This window comes from Pan troglodytes, chromosome 11 (genome assembly GCF_028858775.2).
Source record: "Pan troglodytes isolate AG18354 chromosome 11, NHGRI_mPanTro3-v2.0_pri, whole genome shotgun sequence".
NCBI lineage: Eukaryota > Metazoa > Chordata > Mammalia > Primates > Hominidae > Pan > Pan troglodytes.
The window spans coordinates 41,563,811-41,590,548 of record NC_072409.2 but is presented as its reverse complement, the minus strand read 5'-3'; the positions used below and the strand labels follow the sequence as shown (position 1 = coordinate 41,590,548).

General features: G+C 51.1%; 2 protein-coding genes and 1 pseudogene across 18 annotated transcripts in view; 2 read left to right on the top strand and 1 right to left on the bottom strand.

Annotated features, from left to right (window-relative positions):
* The window catches only part of LOC104007940 (major facilitator superfamily domain-containing 14C), a 142,203-nt gene that overhangs the window by 45,882 nt on the left and 69,583 nt on the right, over nt 1-26,738 (bottom strand). For 2 of the 17 annotated variants that reach the window (XR_010148909.1, XR_010148911.1), the window contains 2 exons: nt 24,140-24,289; nt 15,126-15,248 (listed from right to left, as the gene is read on the bottom strand). The exons of 4 other annotated variants lie outside the window; for them this stretch is intronic. Coding sequence is in view for 1 of the 13 variants with exons in the window: in XM_054658314.2 (XP_054514289.1) it covers nt 15,239-15,248 (10 nt within the window). In the remaining 12 variants the exon portion in view is untranslated. Of the gene's footprint in view, nt 1-6,367; nt 12,549-14,594; nt 15,249-18,119; nt 25,266-26,738 lie in introns of those variants that run through there. 11 more of the 17 variants (XR_010148906.1, XR_010148907.1, XR_010148903.1 and 8 more) reach the window with 10 other exon arrangements.
* Nucleotides 77-6,373, top strand: LOC107976727 (proline-rich nuclear receptor coactivator 2-like; annotated as a pseudogene).
* LOC466297 (NUT family member 2F) lies at nt 9,993-20,615 on the top strand. Its single transcript, XM_016961265.4, is given in 8 exon segments — nt 9,993-10,244; nt 10,246-10,378; nt 13,059-13,755; nt 16,661-16,789; nt 17,758-17,897; nt 18,397-18,872; nt 19,351-19,467; nt 19,830-20,615. Coding segments are annotated over 8 exon segments (2,730 nt in total).

Genomic DNA, 26,738 nt, shown 5'->3' with positions numbered 1-26,738 from the left:
ATTGAGACAAAGGAAAGGATCTGTCAGAAAGCAACACCTATTGTCCTGAACTTGACACTAAGAAAGAGGACAAGTGATAAAGAAACTGAAGACAAGTGGTAGAGAGAGGTGTAACGTTCCAGCCCCTCAACCTAGAAATGTTAGTAGAATCAACAACAGCTTAATAGACCAAGAGTCAGAATCCCCCAATGAAGATTCTTCATAAGAAAAAAGAAAGAAGACAGGGATATAACTCATCAGCAGCTGCAGGGCAGGCCATGCAAGATGGGGGAAATAACAAAAATTTTCCAAAAAATCAAAATTGGAACTCTGAACTTTTCAGGTCCCAGCTTACTTTTTAAATCTCAAGCTAATCAGAACTTTGCCAGGGCCAAATGTAGTGAACCTCCATCACCAAGTGTTCTTCCCAAACCACCAAGCTGTTTCCTTTAATTCTTCCGATAAGGCAATAATGACATTTTAACTTAAAACCTTACTTAAAGTACAGGTACAAAATAAGATAAAGTACTAATGTTTACATTTAGCTATGTTTACAGATAGTTGTCAACTGGTCTAAAACAAATACACCAAGGGATTAATGTATTAGTGTAGAACTGTTAATTAGTATAAAAAATAAAATTGACTTCATCTCATTTGTTTTATGTGTTGGGTGCACTGTGATGTAATGATAGCATCAGTGCAACTTAAAGTAACTAAATTAATAATTGTACTAACTATTAAGGGTTCTCAAATGAGTTTTTTTTTTTTTGAGACAGAGTCTTGCTCTGTCACCCAGACAGAAGTGCAGTGGTGCAATCTTGGCTCACTGCAACCTCTGCCTCCTGGGTTCAGGCGATTCTCCTTCCTCAGCCTCCTGAGTCGCTGGGATTAAAGGCGTGCACCACTACGCCCAGCTAATTTTTATATTTTTTGTAGAGACGGGGTTTCACCATGTTGGCCAGACTGGTCTCAAACTCCTGACCTCAAGTGATCCGCCTGCCTTGGCCTCCCAGAGTGCTGAGATCACAGGCATGCGCCACTACACCCAGCCTCAAATGAGTAACTTTTAAGTGAAACCATTCAAGTTTAGATTTGGGGACTAGCAAGGGCATCAACTTTTTCTATTGAATGTTGGGGGAAAATAGTAATATAAGATTATTATTCATGGATAATAGATTGCTGAAAGTGAATCAGATTGTAAACATCTAGCTAAGACACAGGATTAAGAAGTAGGTAAACTTTTGAAAGTTCAGTATACTAGAAGCACTCAAACCAGTAATATGCCAACAACCTGATGCACTGCCAAAAGAAAATGTGAAGTTTTCCTAATAGTTGCATTTTAGTAAATTGTACAGTGGTGAAACTGGAAAGGGCACTTGGGGTTTATTAGAACGAGGCAGAGTATACCCCAATGTCCCTTTCTCTAAATGCAGTGGATAGGTGTCTGCCAACAAATACACCAAAACCTTTTTTTTTTTTTTTTTTTTTTTGAGATGGAGTCTCCCTCGGTCGCCCAGGCTGGAGTGCAGGGGCACAATCTCTGCTCTCTGCAAGCTCTGCCTCCCGGGTTCATGCCATTCTCCTGCCTCAGCCTCCCGAGTAGCTGGGACTACAGGCGCCCACCACCATGCCCGGCTAATTTTTTGTATTTTTAGTAGAGACGGGGTTTCACCATGTTAGCCAGGATGGTTTCGATCTCCTGACCTCATGATCCGCCCGCCTCGGCCTCCCAAAATGCTGGGATTACAGGCGTGAGCCACCGCGCCCAGCCCAAAACCATTTAAAAAAAAATAAAACATCATTTAACGGTCACTCAATAGCTTTCAAAATACATTTTTATGGCTGGGCACGGTGGCTCACGCCTGTAATCCCAGCACTTTGGGAGGCCGAGGCAGGCGGATCCAGGGTCAGGAATTCGAGACCAGCCTGACCAACATGATGAAACCCCATCTCTACTAAAAATACAAAAATTAGCCAGGCACAGTGGCACATGCCTGTAATCCCAGCTTACTCAGGAGGCTGAAGGAGGAGAATCGCTTGAACCCAGGAGGCAGAGATTGCAGTGAGCCAAGATCTCGCTACTGCACTCCAGCCCAGGCAACAGAGCGAGACTCTATCTCAAAAACAAAACAAAACATTTTTATATTATGGCACTGCCTAAGCTATTCTGATAGTAATACGACCTCATCATTTCTGCAAAGCTTGCCTTGGGGAGAGGAAGCTTGCTTTGGAGAGTTGTATAATGTGAAAGTTTAAGTAACTAGGGAAGAAAGAGCCATGTAAATACATGTAATAAACTTGTAGCATATGTAAAGTTTTCTTGGCCTTTATCCTACAAAAACGGAATATTTTAGTATGAATTTGCTGAACATAAAAGAGTGTGGACTTTTTTTTTTTTTAATAGTATGGTCTTATTTTAAAGGTCCAAAGTAATTTTTTTTTTTTTAAATCACTTTATTCTGGCCGGTTGCGGTGGCTCACGCCTGTATGTAATCCCAGCACTTTGGGAGGCTGAGGCGGGCAGATCACGAGGTCAGGAGATCGAGACCATCCTGGCTGACACGGTGAAAGCCTGTCTCTACTAAAAATACAAAAATTAGCCAGACATGGTGGCACATGCCTATAGTCCCAGCTACTCGGGAGGCTGAGGCAGGAGAATTGCTTGAACCCGGGAGGCAGAGGTTGCAGAGAGCCGAGATCACGCCACTACACTCTAGCATGGGCAACAGAGCCAGACTCCGTCTCAAAAACACAAACAAAAAAAAGAACTTTATCTTAAACTAAAGTCTGTTGTCAGGCACAGTGGCTCACACCTCTAATCCCAGCACTTTGGGAGGCCAAGGCGGGCAGATCACTTGAGGTCAGGAGTTCGAGACCAGCCTTGCCAACATAGTGAAACCCCATCTCTATTTTTTTTTTTAGATGGAGTCTCGCTCTGTCACCCAGGCTGGATTGGAGTGCAGTGGCACAATCTTGGCTCACTGCAACCTCTGCCTCCCAGGTTCAAGCAATTCTCCTGCCTCAGCCTCCCAACTAGCTGGCATCACAGGCGCCCACCACCACGCCCAGCTAATTTTCGTATTTTTAGTAGAGACGGGGTTTCACCATGTTGACTAGGCTGGTCTCAAACTCCTGGCCTCATGATCCACCCGCCTCGGCCTCCCAAAGTGCTGGGATTACAGGTGTGAGCCACTGCACCCGGCTGATAATTTGCATTTTTAACTGCTTCCCAGGTGATGCTGATGCTGATGGTCCAGGAACCACACTTCCAAGAATCACGGAAACAAAGCCTATATTCACCAACAAAATTTGCATAATTCTGTCTCCCTTTTATCTCAAATAACAGCTTAAAGGAAAGAAAATAGATTAAGTATCATCCAGAATACACATAATGTCATTTTATTTAATTCTCACAACACTCTACAACATAATTGTTACATCATTTTGTGGAGGAGGATGTTACATCTCAGAAATTAAGCAACTTGCTCAACATTATACAGTAAGGAAGGGGTGAACAAATGTGTTTGACTTCAAAATCTACATTCTCTGTTATACCTTGTTGCTTCTAACGATGTTTAGCCAGCATAATTGTATTAGCCCAGAATTTTAACTTCATTCTACTTTCTATGTCGTGGTCTGTCTTCTACTTTGTTGTAGTCTATTTTAAAATTTTTGTTATAAACTGGTTCAAATTATCTAAAGAAGGCCAGGCACGGTGGCTCACGCCTGTAATCCCAGCACTTTGGGAGGCCGAGGCAGGCAGATCACTTGAGATCAGGAGCTGAAGACCAGCCTGGCCAACATGGTGTATTATAATACACAATAAAAGATGGCTATTAAAATTATAACTTGGGGCCGGGCCCGGTGGCTCACGCCTGTAATCCCAGCACTTTGGGAGGCCGAGGCAAGCGGATCACGAGGTCAAGAGATCGAGACCATCCTGGATAACACGGTGAAACCTCGTCTCTACTAAAAAAATCCAAAAAAATAGCCGGGCCTGGTGGCAGGTGCCTGTAGTCCCAGCTACTCAGGAGGCTGAAGCAGGAGAATGGCGTGAACCCGGGAGGCGGAGCTTGCAGTGAGCCGAGATCGCGCCACTGCACTCCAGCCTGGGCGACAGAGCAAGACTCCGTCTCAAAAAAAAAAAAAAAAAAAAAATTATAACTTGGGGGAAGTGTAAACCACACTAACCACATGACAAAAGACATTATGAAGAAACACATCTTACTGCTCACCGGTAGCATAGGTCATTGTTCCTTAGGAACTGGTCCACCATATTCTCCACTCGCACAAACCAGCTGGGCACTGCTTTGTAAACGAGGGGAGTGTCTCTCACATCGCCAAGTACTAACCAATAACCGTATCACATACCTCTAATACATATAAATTCAATTCTCTCACTCTCCTGTATAAACACAGAACCCCATCTCTCTATCAGAGACACATATACTACATTCCCAGAATATATAACCCTAATAACCACTTACTGAAAAATACAAGCACAAAGCTCCACAAAACATTCATCCAAACTGCCATGCCCTTGAACACACACACACACTCGATACTCATGGAGTTCCCTACATGCCCTAAATATACCTGCAATTAACTAACACGCCACAAATATGCAAACATGCCACCTCATATCCCCAAATACACATCCAGTCCCACAATACCTGCACATATGTAATCACACCTCTAAATGCTCACACAGAAATAACTCCTCCATTTTCCAAGACACGGAATCATACAAAGTCCACCTCACAACTGCACACATTCATTCTACCAGTCCCCCAATAGTCATGGATCTGCCCTCACACATTGAAATGGCCATACACAACCCCTGAAAATCGTGAAAAGAAACACACACAATGATGCAACATATCCTAAGCACACAAATGGTCTTCCTACATTCCCCAAATATGTAAACCACAGTGTACATCCACAAAAATAGACACAAGCACTTTCTCTATTATTGCCCACATGCACAACAAGATAATTCTTCCAGATCTGCCAAACATTAGACAAATACAAATCCCTAACATTCATTTCAGAAAACTTATGGAAAATACATCTTCACAACCCAAATCACAAATATCGAACCCCAATTCTTCTTGTATACACATATTACACCTCATATCCTCCAAATATAAACACTCACACCTACACACTCTCACAAAAGCAGTTATGAATAGTTATGAATGACCTTCTTTACTTTTCTTTTTTCTTTTTTTTTGAGATGCAGTCTCGCTCCTACCTTGAAGTGCAGTGGCGTGATCTCCTCTCACTGCAGCCTCCGCCTCCCGGGTTCAAGCAATTCTCCTGCCTCAGCCTCCCGAGTAGCTGGGACTACAAGTGCATGCCACCACGCCTGGCTAATTTTTGTATTTTTAGTACAGATGGCGTTTCGCCAAGTTGGCCAGGCTGGTCTTGAACTCCTGACCTGAAGTGATCCGCCCACCTCAGCCTCCCAAAGTGCTGGGATTACAGGCATGAGCCACCATGCCCAGCCCAATTATGACCTTCTTTAATCTGCAATCTCCACACAGACACCACCAACCCACACAGGTGAATACATATTAGATTCTCACGAATTAAATACGCAACAAATTCCAAACTAAGCATTCATATAAACACATTTTCACATACACACAGCCACCCCCACAAATCTCACACCCCCCAAAATGCAAAACAAATCTTTCTCACATTCTCAAGTACACACACTGACCAACTGCCCAAGACGCACACGTGTGTGCAGTAAATTTTAGATATAATACATGTGTAGTCTACAATTTACGAATAATAATATACACTACTTTTTATTTAAATTCCACATAAGTAAGCGATTCTCATAGAAGCTTTTCTTGACTTTGGCCACACTCTTGCTTCCACAACCAACTTGTGGAACAAGTTGTGAACAGACTATGAGTAAAGGCCTGTTCTTCCACTTTGCAGCTGCTCGTATCATTGACAAACGAGCGTATTAGAGCATGCATGCTGGCTGATCATTCTGATTAAGGCAACAAGCTTCACAACTCACTCAATGAGGTCGTCCGTGAGAACTTCACTGATTTTACGAGGACAGGAGCTACTTCTTTGCTGAAATGCATCACGGTTTCAACTGCTGAGGTTTTCCTCAACCTTTTGCATTGTTTGGAATGTGAGCAGCACGGCCGAGACAAACTTTGGGGTTCCCACTGCATTGTTAAACCTCCCCCTTCACTTCAAGGCCAGGCGAGCAAGGGAAAGGAGCACGGCCTGGGCGTCCCGCAGGGCCCCACTAAGGACCGCTCCCGCCTTGAGCGCAGCCACAGGCCCTCTCTGGCCACAAGGATGGGGTCGCCCCGCAGACACTGGTGACCAGCGGAAGCATGACCAGGAGGCGATTACCTTCTAATCACAAATAACTTTATTTTTAGGTAACACCACGGAGGACGCCATGAGAGCTAAGGCCGTTGGGTAACCGCCCTTTCCGCTCGCGCTGCGTCGTCTCCCTGCCCCGAACCACCGGCAACCGATGCTGGGAGCGGTTGAGGGCGGCCAGCTGCGCGCTGGAACCCCGCCCACCTCGAGGCTCCTGCGCAGGCGAGCGGGGCAGGCCTGGAGCCCACCCTGGGAGGGCCCCGCAGGAGATGGGGAAATGGAGGGACGCTGCACCTGGGTGCTTCCTGGGGCCAGGCGACGCCTTCTCCTTGGAGCCTCCAAGACCGTCCCTCCTAGAAACGAGAGAGTCTGACCGGGCGCGGTGGCTCACGCCTGTAATCCCAGCACTTTTGGAGGCCGAGGCGGGTAGATCACCTGAGGTCGGGGGTTCGAGACCAGCCTGGCCAATATGGTGCAATCCCGTCTCTACCAAAAATACAAAAATTAGCCAGGCGTGGTGGCGTGCACTTGTAGTCCCAGTTACTTGGGAGGCTGAGGCAGAATTGCTTGAACCCAGGAGGCGGAGGCTGCAGTGAGAGGAGATCACACCACTGCACTTCAAGGTGGGAGCAAGACTCCATCTCAAAAAAAAAAAAAAAAAACCTAGTACAGAAGCAACTCACTGACTTGAGTCTGTAGTAGCTTCAGAACACTTTCATCATCAGATCCTTTCTGCTCATTTGCAGGATTCCTACCGTCTGTCTCCACATGATGACACTGAAGAGCCTTCACGTCTATGACGGCCTAGGGCCTCAAGTGCAGAGACTGAGAGCTCTGCCAGACACAGCATGGAGCCGCCATTCCTCTACTGTTCAGTGATTGGGTGGAAGAGCATCTGTCCTCTGAACAGGGGATCCAAGCCCTGAGATGATGTTTCTCAGCAGTCAGTGTGGCCCAGGACTTTCTGTGGGCATGCTCAGAGAGCAGGGGCCAGAGGACTTTTAGCCACCACCTTCTATGGCCAGTCTTCACAAATTACCTTTGGCTAATTTGATTGTCTCTCCTCCTGGGGTCTAGGACTTCAAACACATACAGAAGCGATTGCAGAATTGAAACAAGACACTTCCACAATATACTTTTTGTATCAGTGGCTCAGAAAAAGACTCATTCAAATCCTGTATCAAAGCCATGTGTGAGCATCTTGAGAAAGCATTGACTGACCAACTTGACAAGGGAGGAAGCAAACAAGAATTCTGCCCTTCTTCAGTGCCTGAGTGTGATATTTTGCCTCAACATCCCTCTTAGATGAAGTTACTGATTGAAAATCATTTAAGTTTTTGCCCCATGATAAAAGATCGAGTCCTCAGAAAGATCTCCAAAGCATTTACTGTTTGTTTGGTTTGGTTTTGGTAAGTTTACCATGATTTTGCTTGAATTGCTCTCCGTTGATCTTCTCAGCTAAGATCGAGGTAGAGTTGCACAGCAGAAGAGGGCTGCATGTAAGGAGGCAACTCTGTCTCGGAGGACAAAAGGCCTGGGAGCATCCAGACAGGCAGTCACTGTGTGGAGGTCACTCCCCTCCCAGTGGCCACTGTGGAGGCATTTCATAGAAATGCTCGCTGGACCATTCAGTTTTATTGTTGGGACAAAACCGAGAACTCATGAGGATATTGGACAGGAGTTAGGAAATGACTTTTTCACACAACCCAGGCGAGGAGGGGAGAACCCTGGGCTTGAGACTTGCAATCCACTGCCTGCCCCTGCAGTGTGGCCCCTGTCACGTTTTCTGCAACTCTGCCTTCTTGAGTCCAAATGTCTTCGAAAGGGGCAAATGCTTCTTAAGTGCCAACAGGGTGTGTTTCAGTGAATGTTCACAGTGTGCACTGGTCCGGCTGAAGGCCTCTTCCCTTCCCCAACACCCACCCATCAGTGCAAAAGACTGCTGCCCAGCAGGGAGTGACATCTGTGTCTCAGATTTTCTTGCTGTGCTCTGAGTACTCACTCCTCATCTCCTCTGACCAGTTTCCTAACACTCCCCTTGTTCACAACACAGAACATGAGTGCTCTTTCCTGTCATTTTGACGCTGATAAACAGCAATTCTCTGTGTGAAAATGAGAATGAAGATTTTTTTAAAGACAGGCTACAATAATTCCCATGCTGAGAACCACATGTGATGACACTTGTGATGAAGATGAGGACAGCAACGAGCTGAGAGACTCCAGCCAGGATTCACACATGCGAGGGGATGCATGAGAATGGGGATGGGACATTGGTGGTTAGCATCCTTGCTTGTCTCAGAATGGACGTGGGTTGTGGATTTCTAACTCCTGGAGAAACCAGAGTTCTAGGAATTGTAAGCCACTTTATGTCAGGAAAGAAAAAGACGGTGTTCTGCTCTCCTGTCCCTTAAAACTGTGCGTACTGCCACTAAACCTGGAAGCTGAGAACGGTATAATGGCTACTCCTGACTTCCTTTCATCAAATCAGCCTGCTATTGTTTTCTGCAATGGTTGTGGTGCAGAATCTTTTTGTGGTGCAGCCAAGATTCACACTTGAGTCTCCTTACTGCAAGTTCGCACTCTCACAGTGGAGAGTTAACAATAATTGCCTAATATGTTACACTTTTTTGGGAAGAGTTACCAGATAAAGTGCAAGATCCCAGTGAAATGTGAATAGCACAGATAAAGGACAGATTTTTTTTTGTAAAAGTGTACTCTAAATGTCATATGGATCATAATTATAGTAAAAACTAATTCACTGTTTATCTTCAATTCAAATTCCACTTGGTATTCTTTATTCATACTTGCTAAATCTGGCCACTATGTTCTTTCATGTATTTTTAATTTTAAAAAACAGTCCAACATCTCATTCTAGCAATTTACCTACAGAAATAAAGAGAGGAACCACATTACTGGGACAAATACAGTCACTGCAAATATCAGAAGAATACTAGAACATATTAATATATTAATTTTTACCCCCAAAAAACTGAAAATATTTTTAGACAGCAAAAATAGCTTCATTATGCTTTTGATTGCATAATATATCTCTGGAAAGATGAAAAAGAATCAGATAACACCTATTTCCTCCAGGAAAGAAAATGTGGTGGCCAGAGAAAAGAGGTGGGAGGAAGGCTGGTCATTGCCTATTCCACTGTGCACAATTTGAATTTGGAACCATGCAAAAGTATTGCTTAGTTAAGTTAAAATCATGTAAAAGATACAAAATAAACATTTAACACCAGCACAATATGCTGGGAAACAAAATGAAAGGATTTCTGGTCTCGGTGCTGTAGGTCACATAGCCACTCTTTCCTGGACTGAGTCTTCCTAAGAAAGGGGACGGGAAGTAAGGCTGGCCTACTGGTGTGGACAGATTCCAGCAACATACATGACCTGGGGGCACAAGGACTGCTTCCTAAACAATGATGAGCACACAGCCACCTAATAGCCTGGATCAGCTGAGGCCATTCTGATTTCAAACACTCAGTCCCCCTGCCTTCCTAAGAACCCCTGTGTTTCTCAGACTGAAAACGTGTTCTGAATTTTGTTAAGTAAGTGTGGCCCCTGTTGAAATTCATCAAGAGTGGGAAAGAGCCAAAGTGGGAAGAAGCATGGGTTGATTGGCACAAAAGTAGGTCTGTTGATAAAGAATGGAAGTAAAGGGGACATCAGGTAGAAGCTTTTGCTGTGAGTCAGAAGGACAATTTAAAAGTTGCCTAAAGAGGCGCACACTGTCTGTGTTGCTGCCGTCCAGTTGGAAGGGAACCTCAGGTTCTTGCCTACTGGCCAGAGCCCTTCACAGAATGTCCCCCACCCCCGCCAAGCCCGGCTGCCCACTGCCCCTCCCCCTCTGCAGAATGTCTGGGGTCCTGTGTTCCAAACCTGTTTATATGCAAATTATCCCTGCTCCACTTGGACTCAGGAGGATCTGCTGAGTCAGGTCACTCTCTGGGTCCTGCCCTTGACTTTTTTCATTGCGGAAGCTGCCAGACAGTGGTGGTCAGTGCCCAGCCTGAGGGGATGGCTTCAAATGGAGGTGAGCCTGTAGGGATGGGGCATTATCCGAGCCTGCCTTGCCTCAACTCCTTGGGAATTCAAATTTGAACTGTCCCTGGGGACAGCTTATAGGGCTGATGTTGAGGGAGGGAGCACTGGATGTCCCCAAGGACATCACACCTGGGGATGGCCATGGCACCCTGAGTCTGTGGTTAGGGAGGAGGGCTCCATAGAGGCGGACCAAGATGCCTGGGGGAATACACCGTGTAGTGGAAAGGATGGAGAGGATGAGTTGATCCTTTCTAGAGGGGGACAGGTCACGTCATTGTGTTTGTAGGGAGTGGTGGGATCGTGTTGTGCTGGTGGCCCAGGGAGAATGATGGGCAAGCCTGAGCCCTGTGCCATGTCTTCAGGCACCTGGAAGGTGCCCTTCCATAGTGTTTAGAGGGATTTGGACTGGAGTTTTCTAGTTCTTAGAGAGGAGTGGGGAGAAGTGGTCTCAGCCAGAAAACTGTTGGGTGGGTTGGCTGTGACAGAGCATGTAGTGACAGCCTCTGGGTGGGCAAGGCTGGGGGCCACTGTAACTGCCACAGCCCAGAGCCTCTCAGCTTCCTCCCCAGAGATGGCTTCTCCATCAGTTCAGGTAGCTGTTGGCTTTGATTTAACAGGGGTGGGGGCAGAATGGGGAAGTTCAGGCAACACAGGGCCTGGGTTTCCTGAGTTGTTCTGAATTGTTTGCCCTTTGGTGGAAGCTCAGGTCTTCAGACCCACTTCCTCTCGTCAGCTAACTCATGGCCCGTCCTCTGTACTTTGTGTTACTGTGGAGGTGAAGAATTTGCTCCTGTTCCATTTATACTACCTCATGAACGGGCGACAGGTGTGGATTCTTGCTGGTTCTCAGTGGAAGGGTCTGAAAAGGCTGGTTTCCTTTTCAGTAGAGGAAGGAGAGTAGCGCACAAATAGGAAGACAGTCCTATTATTATTATTATTATTCAAATGAGGATGTGTGTCCTGACTGATGAGGTGCATGTGCTGTATCCCTTATTCCCCTTGACTAGAGACTGCATGAGGTCCTAGTGAACAGGGATGAGTTCCAGACAACTTTGCCTCACCTGGCCTGTGGCCCAAGAACCCCTGGTTCTTCGTTGGTCCCTATGTTCAGTTACTGGGAGCTCAAAGGAGAAGGACCAGAGATGGGCTCCCTGTCCCACTATTTAGTGTAACATGGCTAGCAGCTGTGAAAATCCCTGGCCGGGCGCAGTGGCTCACGCCTGTAATCCCAGCACTTTGGGAGACCAAGGCATGTGGATCACGAGGTCAGGAGTTCAAGACCAGCCTGACCAATATGGTGAAACCCCCGTCTCTACTAAAAATACAAAAATTAGCTGGGCATGGTGGCGGGCGCCTGTAATCCCAGCTACTCAGGAGGCTGAGGCAGGAGAAGTGCTTGAACCTGGGAGGCAGAGGTTGCAGTGAGCTGAGATCGCACCACTGCACTGCAGCCTGGGTGACAGAGCGAGACTCCGTCTCAAAAAAAAAAGAAAAAAAGAAAAAAAAGAAAATCCCTAGACACCTCCCCTGATAGCCCTGCTGCTCACCATTTGCTGGCTGTGTTCTAGTCATGTGCAGCTGTTGCTGGCTACACAATGACAATATCTCAGGGGACTCCACCACTGCTTCTCAGATCTGCTCCCTGGGAACTGAGCTTCCTGAGTGGCAGCTGGGACCACTGAGCACTGAGGAATGGGTGGCCTGAATCTGACCCCTATTTAACACTTGTGTGGGTGGTGCCAGGACAATCACTTGCATGCTGGGCGTGATGTGTTATGGGTTATCTTCAGGGTTCCTAGGGCGCTGGCTTGGGCGAGTTTCCATCCAGTGGTTTTCTTTTTTTTTTTTTTTTTTGAGACGGAGTCTCACTCTGTCACCCGGGCTGGAATGAAGTGGCACGATCTCGGCTCACTGCAGCCTCTGCCTCCTCGGTTCAAGCAATTCTCCTGTCTCAGCCTCCTGAGTAGGTGGGATTACAGGCACGCACCATCAGCTAATTTTTGTATTTTAGTAGAGACGGGGTTTCACCACGTTGGCCAGACTAGTCTTCAACTCCTGACCTCAGGTGATCCACCCGCCTGGGCCTCCCAAAGTGCTGGGATGACAGGCATGAACCAGCACGCCCGGCCTATCCAGTGGTTTTCTTTTGTTGTGTTGAGCTAGGAAAGAAAGGGGTTTACAAGAGCTTCAGGGAAAGGAAGACTGAAGAGGAGATGGGGCCATAATATTCGGAAACTTCTGGTTTCCTGTCGGCCTTCTGGCCTTCTGAATGCCGAGCACTGCCCTGGGGTAGGCCCCTCACCTGCTGCTGAGCACACTGAGAGCCACCAAGCCACCGAGAGACTCATCCCTGACCCATGGCTTGGGAGATGCCTGTGAGGCTGGTGCAGTCTGCCAGGGACACCCAAGGGAGACCCTCAGAGACAGCAAAGGCTTGGCTGTTTCTTCTTGGCAGACAAGGGTCAGGGAGTCTTGGTGACTGGCGCCAGGCTCTCTAGTGGAGCGACTCTGCCGTGGAGGAACAGAGCATCTGATGCACACTCAGGGACACTTGCAAGCTGCAGTTTCCCTGTCACATGCCCTCAGCTGTTGGGACTCCCCTGATTCCCCAGTGACTAGTGTGGACCTGGAGACCCCAGCTCATTCACCTCTTTCCTTTGTCTCCACAGCATACCCAGTGCTGGGACCCGGCGTGACCGTGAACCCTGGCACCTCCCTGTCTGTGTTCACGGCTCTGCCCTTTGCCACACCCGCTCCCGGCCCAGCACACAGGCCGCCCCTCGTGACTGCAGTGGTTCCTCCAGCCGGCCCTCTGGTGCCCTCTGCCTTCCCCAGCACCCCTCTAGTGGCAGGACAGGATGGCCGCGGCCTGAGTGGGGCCGGGGCTTCCAACGTCTTTGTCCAGATAAGGACAGAAGTGGGGCCTGTGAAGCCCCCTCAGGCACAGACCTTGATCCTAACTCAGGCCCCCCTCGTCTGGCAGGCTCCAGGCACCCTCTGTGGAGGTGTCATGTGTCCACCTCCCCTACTCCTGGCAGCTGCTCCTGGGGTGCCCGTTACATCTGCCCAGGTGGTTGGGGGCACCCAGGCCTGTGAGGGAGGCTGGTCCCATGGCCTTCCTCTTCCACCACCACCACCGGCTGCCCAGGTGGCCCCCATCGTGTCCCCAGGGAACGCTGGGCCATGGCCACGAGGGGCTCATGGAGAGGGCAGCCTGGCTCCCTCCCAGGCCAAGGCCCCGCCGGACGACTCCTGTAAACCCAAGAGTGTCTATGAGAACTTCCGACTCTGGCAGCACTACAAGCCCCTGGCCCGGAGGCACCTTCCCCAGAGTCCTGACACTGAAGCGCTTTCCTGCTTCCTCATGTGAGTGTCCTTGGGGTGCCGGAGCTTGTCCTGCAGCTCACTCATAAAGAGGCTGCTGGATGGACAGGAGGTCACACTGTTCAGGGGAGCTTGCAGGGTGGTTGTAAGGGTGATGGGTTGTGCTATGGGAAGGTACATTTTCAGCAACATTAATCTGGCTGCGGCTCAGGACAGACTGTCAGGGGCCTCATGTCAACTGCCTGTCACTGTCCCGTGAGTCCAGCCAATCCTTAATTTTTTTTTTTTTTTTTTTGAGATGGACTTTCACTCTTGTTGCTCAGGCTGGAGTGCAATGGCGCGATCTCAGCTCATCACAACCTCCGCCTCCCGGGTTCAAGTGATTCTGCTGCCTCAGCTTCCTGAGTAGTTGGGATTACAGGCATGTGCCACCATGCCTGGCTAATTTTGTATTCGTAGAGATGGGGTTTCTCCATGTTGGTCAGGCTGGTCTTGAACTCCCGACCTCAGGTGATCTGCCCGCCTCAGCCTCTCAAAGTGCTGAGATTACAGGCATGAGCCATCATGCCCCGCCCCAATACTTACTTTCTTTTCTTTTCTTTTTTTTTTTTTTGAGATGGAGTCTCACTCTGTCGCCCAGGGTGGAGAGCAGTGGCGCAATCTCGGCTCACTGCAAGCTCTACCTCCCAGGTTCACGTCATTCTCCTGCCTCAGGCTCCCGAGTAGCTGGGACTACAGGTGCCCGCCACCATGCCCGGCTAATTTTTTTGTATTTTTAGTAGAGACGGGGTTTCACCATGTTAGCCAGGATGCTCTCAATCTCCTGCCCTGGTGATTCTCCCGCCTCGGCCTCCCAAAGTGCTGCGATTGCAGGCATGAGCCACCGTGCCCGGCTTTTACTTTCAATAATTTTCACAACCATGTTTACAGAAGACCCAGGTCAGAGAGGGTTCTTGGTGTGACGTGAGCCACGGTTTGGGTTTAGGTCTTTTTTGTTTGTTTGTTTGAGATGGAGTCTCGCACTGTCACCCAGGCTGGAGTGCAATGGTGCGATCTTGGCTCACCGCAACCTCTGCCTCCTGGGTTCAAGCGATTCTCCTGCCTCAGCCTCCCAAGTACCTGAGATTACAGGCGCCCGCCACCATGCCCGGCTAATTTTTTTGTATTTTTTAGTAGAGACGGGGTTTCACTATGTTAAGCAGGCTGGTCTTGAACTCCTGGCCTTGTGATCGACCCGCCTCAGCCTCCCAAAGTGCTGGGATTGCAGACGTGAGCCACCGCACCCACCCTGGGTTTAGGTCTTTGAGTGTACACCCCAGTGCCTTCCCTCGAACTGAGTGTCAATGGCCAGGGGCACATCACATGGGGCTGGGGGGAGGAGCTGCAGGGCCCAGCAGAAACCTGGCACACACCCACACTCTTCTGCCGCGGTCCAGTTAGCACAGCGGTGGTGGAGCCTGCACAGGGGGATGGTCTTGGGACCCGCACTAGGGTCGATGCTGGGCAGGTATTTGCATCTTCACCGTCAGTCCCCCCTAGAAAAAAGGACAATGGTGCTTCATTCAGAGGATGGCAAAGAGATGACTTGAGCTCACATATGACATACGTAGCACAGTGCCTGGCACACACTATGACATATTACATGACAGCAATTATGATTACTGTCCCCATTACTACCATTATCAGGACTAGGCCATCTAGGAGAGTGCTCCCCAAAGCCACGGGCTCCAGTGATAGCTCTGAGTGCACCACGAGCCCAGCAGCCCAGAGCCGTGGACTGTGGTGACTGTGAGGCAGCAACATCAGCATCTGGGAGAGTTTGTGGTTTCATTCCCAGTCCCTGCCTCTCTGCACCCCGCGGCACCTCTGTGACCCTGTGTTTCCCGCTGATGAGCAAACAGGAGCTTGAGCATATCCACCGTGCAACACACTGGCCGTTCCCCTAGGGGAGTCCCCTGCCTGGGGTGTAGGTGAAGGCGGCCCCATCTTCCTCCCCAACAGTCTCGCTGCCCCCACACCCTGGAACTGGTTGCATCCCCCCTTGGAGCGGAGTCCCGGTGCACTGGGGACCCTGATTCTTGGAGTGTAGCCGCCCCGGGCTCACAGGCCTTTGCCTTGGCTCCTGTGGGAATGTGGGAAGCTGTGCCTGGCTGCTTGCAGTGGCTTGGACACCGCTCTGCTTTGGTTCTGGACGTGTGCTCCTGCTCCTCAAGCTCCAGGACCCTGAGGCTGTGTCCCCAGGGGCTGCCTTGCTCCAGAGTCCCCAGGAAGCTGGTTAAATGCTCAGTCCTGTGGCCCAGGAACCTGCACTTTAACCCTCGCTCCCAGGTCATTCTGTGTGCATGTTGTCTCAGTCAGCTCAGGCTCTGCCGTAACGAATCCCATAGACTGGGTGCTTTATCAAGACACATTCATGTCTCCCAGTTCCAGAGGCCAGAAGTCCCAGATCAAGGTGACAGCGGATTGGGTGTCTGGTCAGGGCCCTCTTCCTGGCTGGAGAGAGCTGCCTCTGACTGTGTGCTCTTGTGGCTGAGAGCAAGAGCCCTGGTGTCTCCTCCTGCCCTTATCAGAGTTCGGATTCCATGACTGGGACCCACGCTCATGACCTGCTCTAACCCCGATTGCCTCCAAATACTGACACACTGGCACTGAGGGCTTCAGCACAGGAATGTTGGGGACACACATGTTCCACCCATAGCACTGAGTTCACTTGTCAACATCATAACACCGAGGACTTGAGGGGCAGTCGGAGAGGCCACTCAGTGGCTTCTGTTGATGTTGGATCTTGGGGGTGTGTCCTGGAGGCTGAGGAGCCCACATGGGGGAGAACAGGACAGGGACAGATGGCAGGACAAGTGTGGGGAGGACAGGAGCCAGGTGTTGGGACCAGGTGGGCTCGGGATGGAGGGTGGGCTTACAGACTGGGACTGACTGCACTGGTTTACAGCCCAGTTCTCCGATCCCTGGCCCGGCGGAAGCCCACCATGACGCTGGAGGAGGGACTGTGGCGGGCCATGCGGGAATGGCAGCACACGAGCAACTTTGACCGGATGATCTTCTACGAGATGGCGGAAAAGTGAGTCTGGGGTCCTGGGGGCAGGACCCGTGTGGCGGGGTGAGAGTGAATGACAGAGGCCCGGTGGCCGTGGTGGCTTCTCAGCGTGGAGCATGAGGAGGGTGTGGACAAACACAGGACGCCCTGGGCCCCTGGCTCCCTCAGGAAGCTGCTCCTGCCACCTAGAGTGCTCTGGGGTCTCTGTCCCGCCCTCTTGGGAAGCACCCCCTGCCTGGCCTGGGGCCAACCGCTGCCTTGACACTGGGGGTCATGGCGGGAGCAGCCAGCATCGCAGCCCAAAGGGGGTCTCCTCCAGCTGTGGGGATGGGGAGAAGGGGCGCTAGTGACTAAAGACAGAGTGGGGGGCAGGCTCCTCACAGCAGTGGCCAGAAGTCGGTTTTCTCCCATCCCAGCCTGGCCAGGGAGTTGGGTCAGGGGAGACCTGTACCTGGGACACCATGAGACCCCTCTCTGGCCTGACTGCCTTTGATCCTGGGCAGAACCGTCCGTAAAGACAGACAGACAGCAGCCTCAGGGGAAACGGGCCCTGTCCTCTGGGCTCAGCTTTTGCTTCCTCCTGACCAGGGGTCTCCCGGGCCTTGTGTCCCTGGGTTATCCTTCAGGGGCCCACAGTCCCAGCCTCAGGACTCCTGCATCTGGGCATCATCCCTGACGCCTTCTGCCATCAACCCCACCCCCGGCCAGCTGATACCTGGAGGAGGGGTTCCCGGGACCCTCCTGGACCTCGTGGCCCTGACTTGAGTCAGGAGGCCCCACTGATGCCATGGGCTCTGCAGGGGCCGGGTGAGGGAGGGTGAGCCCAGAACTCTGGGAGCAGCTCCCTCCTGGGACTGGGGTATGGGTCCCAGTGAGGGCCTGGACAGCCTGCTGGAGGCACTCCCTCCCAACCCGGCCCTCGGCTGCTGCCTGGTCCTGGGGGGAGGGGGCCTGGACCCTCTCAGCACAGCCTGGGCCTCCTTCACCCCCAGGTTCCTGGAGTTTGAGGCTGAGGAGGAGATGCAGATTCAGAAATCGCAGTGGATGAAGGGGCCCCAGAGCCTGCCTCCTCCAGCCCCGCCGAGGCTTGAACCTCGAGGACCCCCTGCCCCTGAGGTGGTCAAGCAGCCAGGTACAGCTTCCCACATTCCCACAGGAGCCATGGCAAAGGCCAAAGGGGCCAAGGGAGGCCACTGTCCCCACACCCCATGCTTCCCTTCAAGAGGGGGATTTGCTCCCTCCAACAGGACAGCTTCCGGGAGTGTATGTTGGGTATTGACCAGGTCAATACCTACTTCATGGGTGGCCCGTGATCACGAAGCAGGGTATTGACCGGGTCAAGTTTCCTACTTACTCTCTCCCCTTGCCTGTCCAAAACTCCACGTATGCTCTGCCCAGGAAGCAGGGATGAGCGGGGAGAGTACACGGCATATCGGTGGCTCCAAACTTCCTCCCAAGCGATGCTGTCTCAGATGTGCCCCTCCTGCGGCGTCTCCTCCGGGGCGCTGTGGTTCAAGTGGTCCTGACCCAGCTGGGACCCACTTCACATCCCCAAGCCCTGCCCTCCCCTGTGTGGTGCAGGCAGGAGGAGCGGCCCTCACCACACCCATCCTCCTCCCTCTCTGCCTCAGTGTACCTTCCCAGCAAGGATGGCCCCAAGGCCCCAACTGCCTGCCTGCCACCACCCAGGCCCCAGAGGCCAGCGGAGACCAAGGCCCACCTGCCACCACCCAGGCCCCAGAGGCCAGCGGAGACCAAGGCCCACCTGCCACCACCCAGGCCCCAGAGGCCAGCGGAGACCAAGGCCCACCTGCCACCACCCAGGCCCCAGAGGCCAGCAGAGACCAAGGCCCACCTGCCACCACCCAGGCCCCAGAGGCCAGCGGAGACCAAGGTCCCTGAGGAGATCCCCCCTGAAGTGGTGCAGGAGTATGTGGACATCATGGAGGAGCTGCTGGGGTCTCACCCTGGGGACACAGGGGAGCCTGAGGGACAACGGGAAAAGGGCAAAGTGGAGCAGCCGCAGGAAGAGGACGGGATGACCTCAGACCCGGGCCTCCTGAGCTACATTGACAAGCTGTGTTCCCAGGAAGACTTTGTCACCAAGGTGGGCTTGCCTGGAGTGCTGTGGTCTATAGGATTCCAGGGGGTGGCACTTCCAGGTCCTTGGAATTAAGCTCTGTTCCTTAGCTACTCAGTAGTATGTGTATTTCCATGGATTTGAGTGTCTGTGTATGTGACTGTGTGTGTCTGTGTGTTGCTGTGTGTTTGTGTCTGTGATTTGTTACTGTGTCTTTGTGTGTCTGTGTGGGTGTGAGTGTGGAGTGTGTATGTTACCTGTGTCTGTCTTTTCCTGTGTTGTACATGGGTCTGTGTGTCTGTGTGTGGTTTGTGTGTCTCTGTCTGTATGTGTGTATGCTACGAGGTCTGTGGTCTGTGCGTGTAGCTGGTGGTCGCCATGATATGAAACAGCCCCAGGAGGGTGGGAATGGGGCCCTCCCCGCTTTCTGCATCTCCTCCGGGTGTCCTTGGCTCCAGGTTACTCCCTCCCCAGGAAGTTCACACCTTCTTCCTTCTGTTTCCAGGTGGAGGCCGTCATTCACCCCCGATTCCTGGAAGAATTGCTTTCCCCAGATCCACAGATGGATTTCTTGGCCCTAAGCCAGGAGCTGGAGCAGGAGGAAGGACTCACCCTTGACCAGGTAGAGCAGCGGAGGGAGGGGAACCCAGGTACTCCAGGGGCAGGAGGGACCCGGCACACAAGGCCCACCCGATTGTCTAAGCCCACCCTGCTGGGGATGCTCAGCTTCTTGGGGAGCCACTCCGGGGTGGGAAGATGCAGGTTCAGAGGGAGTAGGATGGAGAGGAGCCAGGGAGGGGAGTCAGGATGCAAGCTGCAGTGAGGCCCAACGGGATGCCCGGCAGAGCCACACCCTCTCTCTTTGACACGAAGCCCAGCTGCCTCAGGCTTCCCTGCCTCCCACCCAAGTGCCCTGGTCTCCACCATTCTGGGCCCTGCTCACACCTGGGGCAGCGCCAGTAAGTGCCCCCTTTCCTTCCGCAGCTAGTGGAGAAGCGCCTCCTGTCCTCGAAGGAGAAACAGTGCGGGAGGGCAGCCCCTCGACATGGCACGGCCCGGTTGGACTCAAGTCCTTCTAAGTTTGCAGCTGGCCAAGAAGCAGCGAGAGAGGTCCCTGACCCCCAACAAAGGGTCAGCGTGGAAACCTCCCCACCCCAGACGGCTGCCCAGGACCCTCAGGGACAGGGCAGAGTGCGCACTGGCATGGCCAGGTCCAAAGACCCTGCTGTGCTTTTGGGATGTCAGGATTCCCCCAGGCTGAAGGCTGTCCGGCCAACCTCTCCTCCCCAGGACCACAGACCCACCTGCCCCGGCCTGGGGACCAAGGATGCCTTGGGTCTCCCTGGAGACTCTCCTGTCAAGGAGTCACACAGGCTGGCTAAGGGGTCAAGTGAGGAGACGGAACTCCCTGGCATGGTCTATGTCGTGGGTTCCCACCACAGGCTGAGGCCCTGGAGGCTGTCCCAGAGCCCTGTCCCTTCCTCGGGCCTTCTCAGCCCAGGAGGGCGAGGATCCCAGGGAGCTCTTCAGTCTCCATCTGCTCAGAAAAGAGGCCTCAGCCCAGCACCCTCTCCCACCAGCAAGTCCAAGAAGCAACCTCTCTTTGGAAGCCCATCCCCTGCTGAAAAGACACCGCACCCAGGGCCTGGGCTCAGGGTCTCTGGGGAGCAATCCCTGGCTTGGGGGCTGGGTGGCCCCTCACAGTCTCAAAAGAGAAAGGGTGACCCCTTGGCCTCCAGGAGGAAGAAGAAGCGGCATTGTAGCCAGTAGGGGCCGCCATGGGGCAGACTCTCTGATGCCAGTCCCCAAAGGTGGGGGTCTGAACTCTCGGACCCTCATGGCACCCGGTGCCCCAAAGCAAAGGCTGCTTCTCCTCCAGTGCTGATCTTGCTGGGCCTTAGCTTTGGAGAGTAGGGGAAGGAGGGGAGGGAGGGGAGGGAGAAGGTGGCTGAACGGGGAGGGCAGGAAGGGAGGAAGGTAGGGGAGGGAGAGAGTGGCTGAATGGGGAGGGCGAGAAGGGAGGGCCTGGGGGGTGGGAAGCAGTGCCTTGGGGGCCTTCTGTGTAAATGTGAATAAATGTAGTTGTTTTGGAAAATGCTCTGAGGGCTGCTGCCTCTGCCCTTGGCGTTGTGCTGCTTTGTGGAGGGTGTCTGTGAGGCCTCAGGGCTGAGGAACTGGGAGAGGCCAGGCACTGGGAACCCACAGGGGCTGGCCCCACTCTTTCCTCCTGGTATAGGGGGCCCCTTCAGATGCTCCGGGGACTGACAGATGCTGAGGAAGCCCTGATCCCTCCCACCACCCACTCACAAGGCCCCGCCTGCTTTAGGGAGGCTTCTCGGGGCCTCCCATCATTATCAGTATCCCTGGAAAATCCTGGGATGGAGAGAGCTGGCTGGCTTTTGTTCTGCTCGGTGGGAGCTGAGGAGAAGGCAGCTGCCTGCAACATGGACATGGGGAGAGGCGGCCGCTCCTGCTTAACCCTCATCAGGAAGAGCACGGGCACTGGGCTGAGGGGAGACGTTGAGGTGACCGTCCACATGAGTGTGTTTGGGATATGATGAGGGGTGCAGAGCAGGGGAAGTCCCTCTGCCTGTTTCTGGGCAGGAGAGAGTCTTGTCCAACTGGCTGAAGCAGATGCTCCTTGCTGTGGCCACATGGAATGGCCTCAGGGGCCCTCAGGGTCTTGCATGGAGCCCCCCCCACAGCTATGATTCCCTTCCCATATGATGACTGAACTCATGTGGAATTGATGTAGACACAGATTTACATTGGCATCTAAAACAGTTCCCTCCCAACACACCATCACCAACGGGAACAAGCATGACCAGCCTGCCAGGCGCAAGGTGGGTGTGTCTGCTGGTCCCAGGGCCAGGGGAAGCTGGGGCCCAGGCCGAGAGGGGCCGAGGCTCAGTCGCCCTTCTGCCAGGCACAGACCCCAAGGGCAGAGCAGGGGCTGCCTGGGATGCGGCACTGGCCGTCTGGGAAGTGCCCTGAGAGTCGGGGGCCAGGTGTTCACTGAAGGGAGACTTCTGGAGTCTATGAGTGAGATGAGGACTGCATCAGGAGAGGGACTGAGGCTGGGGAGGATACTCTGCTTTTTCCCAGGTTGTCCTGTCCTCCCCATCTCTGCTGAACTCCCCTCACCCCATGTGGCCGACCTCTGCCCCCTTACCCCTAACCCACCTCTCAGAATCTCAGATCCCAGCATGGACAGGACCCAGCACCTGCCCTGGTTCCCTCCTGGCCAACACCTTCTTCTCCACAGTCTGAGTTCTGATTCCTCCTCAGGGCCCTTGTTGGCTCAGGACCACTGTGACTGCCAGAGCACTGGTCCCAGCACTGCCTGCATGCAGAGCTGTGGTCATGGTGCTGGGAGTTGGCCCAGCAGCAGAAGCTGATGGGGCAAAGCTCTCTGGTATATGGCGGCCTGGTCCCTCTGCCAAGTGACAAAGGGAGCCATGTTTGGGTTCTCTCTGGTCCCATCTGCCCACAGAACACAGCAGTCAGCCAGACAGATGCCTCTCTGCCCCATCCCTTCTGCTCCATGTGGGCAGTGTCAGAGGCCTGCCACCCGCTTTCGCCTTTGGGAAGGAGAGTTTATCTCGGCAGGGCTTCCCCAGCTGAGGGCACAACAGGCCCTTGGGGAAAATGTGGGGAGTGAAGAGTCACTGGTGGGTGATGTGGGCAGCTCCCGTGACTCCTCTACATTCAGGGCCATCCTCAGGAGACAAGGTAACACCTCCCCTTTGCAGGGTTTAGGAATGTTAAGTGAGCCATGTTTGAAGGGAATGTGGTCTGTACTCTGGCGTGTTTGGGTGCTCAGCCAACTTCCTCACCTAAGTGTGAAAGTGATACCTTGGTTTAGTGACACCTCGGGGCTTCTGCTGGTTTACCCCACTAGCTGTTTTCTGCCCCACTGTCCCTGTCCTTGTTTTGGCTGAGCCATTTCCAAGAGGCAGAACCTATGCTTCCTCCACCTCTGTGTCCCGCCTGAGCCCTACAATCTGCCCCTAAATGGGCACAGTGGGGCTGACTGGGGGGCTCTGATGGACTTAACATGTGTCCCCCCCACCTCCAGTTCCTGTGTTGAAGCCCTAACTCCTAACGTGATGGTATTTGGAGATGGGGCCTTTGGGAGTTATTCAGGGTTAGAAGAGAACATGAGGGTGGGGCCCTAATGATGGGATTAGGGCCATGGTAAGAAGCAGAGATCCCAGCGCTCTCTCTCTCTCCCTGACATGAGGACACAGTGAGAAGGCAGCCATCTGCAAGCCAGGAAGAGAGCCCTCACCAGAACCTCACCTTGCTGTGACCCTAACGTTGGACTTCCAGCCTCCAGACTGACAAATACATTTTGTTTCTTAATACGCACCGCCTCCCCCACCCACCAAGTCTAGGACACTTTGTCCTAGCAGCCCTATGTGACTAGGACAAGGTCTATCATCTCAGGAACTTCCTTCCTGACTGGTATCTGGAAACTGTATCAGAGCCATGGGAAAGAATGAAGAAAGGCTCGGCTCTTTACGACTCTCAGCACACCTCCACGCCAAGTGCAGTGTATCACACGTGAACCAGGACTGCTGTGGGACACAGTGCAAGGGAATCTGTAAACACCCATGACATCGTCATATTCACACTTGGGGAAGCCAAGCAGCTTGCTCACAGCAGGTGCTGGGGGTATGCTGAGGCTCTCGGTGGGTTTGGCCTCCCTGCTCATGCAGCCAGGTCACTCTCTGGGAGCCAGTGCAGTTGGGGCGGCCCCGGGCAGGTTTGCCTCCAGAAACCACTCCCTTCACCACTGGACGACAGATCCCTGAAGAAGCCATGGCCTCCTGAGAAACTACATCTGACAATGTGAGCAAGGCCGGCCCCCGTTAGTAAACATGCAGTGCTTTCTGACAGCTACCAGGATGGACTTGCTCCAGGTGGCTGCCCTTTTGTAGCTGCACTTTGATTCTAACTTCAGCATCCCATGATGTCCTTCAGGTCTTGGTGCCCTGGGCAATGTTAGTGAGAGTCACCTGGTTTGGGGGATCTGGGCCAGGCTGCCCCCTCCTGGCCAATTGGCTGATACCCGGCCAGGGCTGCCAGAGTCATTGTCACTGAGTCCCTGACCATTACTGGGTGCAGACTCTCAACAGTGGCCCCCACCCTGGCACATCCCCTGTGAGGGAGCTGATACGCTGGGTTTTACTGAATTCTGAGTTATGATGTCATTGAGCATGCTTTGTCTGCACACGTGTGCCCTTTGAGCTCATTTTAGGCAAATGTATCCGGACTCAGGTTGTATTTACCGATGGTTCATTTTCCGTCCTCATCTCAGTCCTCGGAAGGATGAATTCCACCTCTCATGCCATGGTCCTTCCTCAGAATTTCCTTTGTCTTAGTTCATTCCAAAGATCATGTTGTAGGGACGTTTATCACGTATACGGTATTTGCATAAACTGTATGAGCGATTAAAAGATATTCTCTGACATTAAACACAAACAACATAGAAATCTCACGGGTGACGATAGGATCACAAGATTCCTAATCAATGTAAGTGGATGGTTAGTCAAGGTAAATCCCTTCATCCCCTTGCCCTTCATTAGAATAGACAGAAACTGACTGTATACAGGCTTTACTCCTTTATAATGTGCCAAAATAAAACCCCAAAGCACAAATCACACAAACCAAGTCATGCCACTGGGACCATCGTGTGTCATCTGAGCTAGCTGGGCCATGCCAACTCCTACTCCATCTTCTGCTTTTCCCTGCATTCCTCAGGAATGGGAGCTTCTGTGTGAGCATTCATAAGACATCCTGCATTCACGTCCACTGATGTGTTTTCTTTTTTAAAAAACTATGCACATTTTATTAGGAATGTTTCAACCACATAGAAAACATATAATAGAAACCAATATAGACACCACATAGACGTGGGCCATGTTAACATTCTACCGTTTGCTCATTTTTTAAATAAAACCTTTATGAAGACATTCACATAGCATGCTTTCACTCATTGAAATTGTACAATTTGGGTTTTTCATAGAATTTGCAACCATCACCACATTAAATATATTTATAGAATTTGCAACCATCACTGCATTAAGTCTACTTATAGAATTTGCAAGCATCATCACTATAAACTTTAGAACATTTTTATCACCTCAAAAAGAAAACCCCTAGGCTGGGTGCAGTGGCTCACGCCTGTAATCCCAACACTTTGGGAGGCCGAGGTGAGTGAATCACTTGAGGTGAAGCGTTTGAGACCAGCCTGGCCAACATGGTGAAACCCCGCCTCTACTAAAAATACAAAAATCAGCTGGGCATGGCGGCACACATGTGATCGCAGCTACATGAGAGGCTGAAGCAGGAGAATCGCTTGAACTGGAGAGGCAGAGGTTGCAGTGAGCCGAGATTGTGCAGCTGCACTCCAGCCTGGGTGACAGAGTGAGACTCCATCTCAAAAAATGAAGAAGAAAAAAAAACCCTTGTCCTTTAGCTATCACCCCCCCTGCCCCTCACCGATCTACATCCTAGGCCTACATAACCACGAACTGACTTTCTATATAGCTTTACATGCTCTGGACTTGCATATGAATGGAATCATACAATATATGTCTTTCACACCTGTCTTATTTTACTTTAAATATTTCCAAGGTTCATCCATGTTTTTAGCATCTATCATTACATCAAACCTTTTTATTGCTGAATAATATTCCATTGGTGGATATCCTGAAACTTATTCATTCATCAGGTGATGAACATTTGGGTTGTTTTCACTTTTTGGCTACTGTGAATTATATATATATGTAATATATATATAATTACATATATATTATATATAATTATATATTATATATAATATATATAATATATGTTATATATTATATATTATATATATTATATATGTTATATATTATATATTATATATATTATATATGTTATATATTATATATTATATATTATATATATAATATATATAAAGAAAAAGAAAAAATATATATATATTTTTAAATCCTTTACAGGATATAATTTGCAGAAATAGTCTCCCATTCCATGGGTTGTCCTTTCTTTTTTCTTCTTGAGACAGAGTCTTGCTCTGTTGCCCAGGCTGGAGTGCAGTGGTGCGATCTTGGCTCACTGCAAGCCCCACCTCCCGGGTTCACGCCATTCTCCTGCCTCAGCCTCTCGAGTAGCTGGGACTACAGGTGCGTGCCACCACACCTGGCTAATTTTTTTTTTGTATTTTTAGTAGGGACAGGGTTTCACCATGTTAGCCAGGATGGTCTTGATCTCCTGACCTCGTGATCCACCTGTCTCAGCCTCCCAAAGTGCTGAGATTACAGGCGTGAGCCACTGTGCCCAGCCTCTTTTTCTTTTGAGACAGAGTTTCACTCCTTTGCCCAGGCTGGAGTGCAGTGGCGTGATCTCGGCTTACTGCAACCTCTGCCTTTGGTTTCAAGGATTCTCCTGCCTCAGCCTCCCCAGTAGCTGGGATTACAGGCATGTGTCACCACGCCCGGCTAATTTTTGTATTTTTAGTAGAGACAGGGTTTTGCCATGTTGGCCAGGCTGGTCTCGAACTCCTGAAATCGTGATCCGCCTGCCTCGGCCTCCCCAAATTCTGGGATTACAGGCCTGAGCCACCGCACCTGGCCATCATTTACTTTCTTGACAGTATTCTTTGAAGCACAAAACTTTTTTACTTTGGATGACGTCCAATTTATCTATGTGTTCTTTTGTTACTTGTGCTTTTGGTGTCATATTTAAGAAATCATGAACTAGTGCTAGGTCATGAAGATTTATTCCTATGCTGCTGCTTTTTTAAAAAATCATTTAAAACATTTTAAAGTATACAGTTTAGTAATGTTAAGTATGTTTACATCATTGTGAATATACTTAACACGT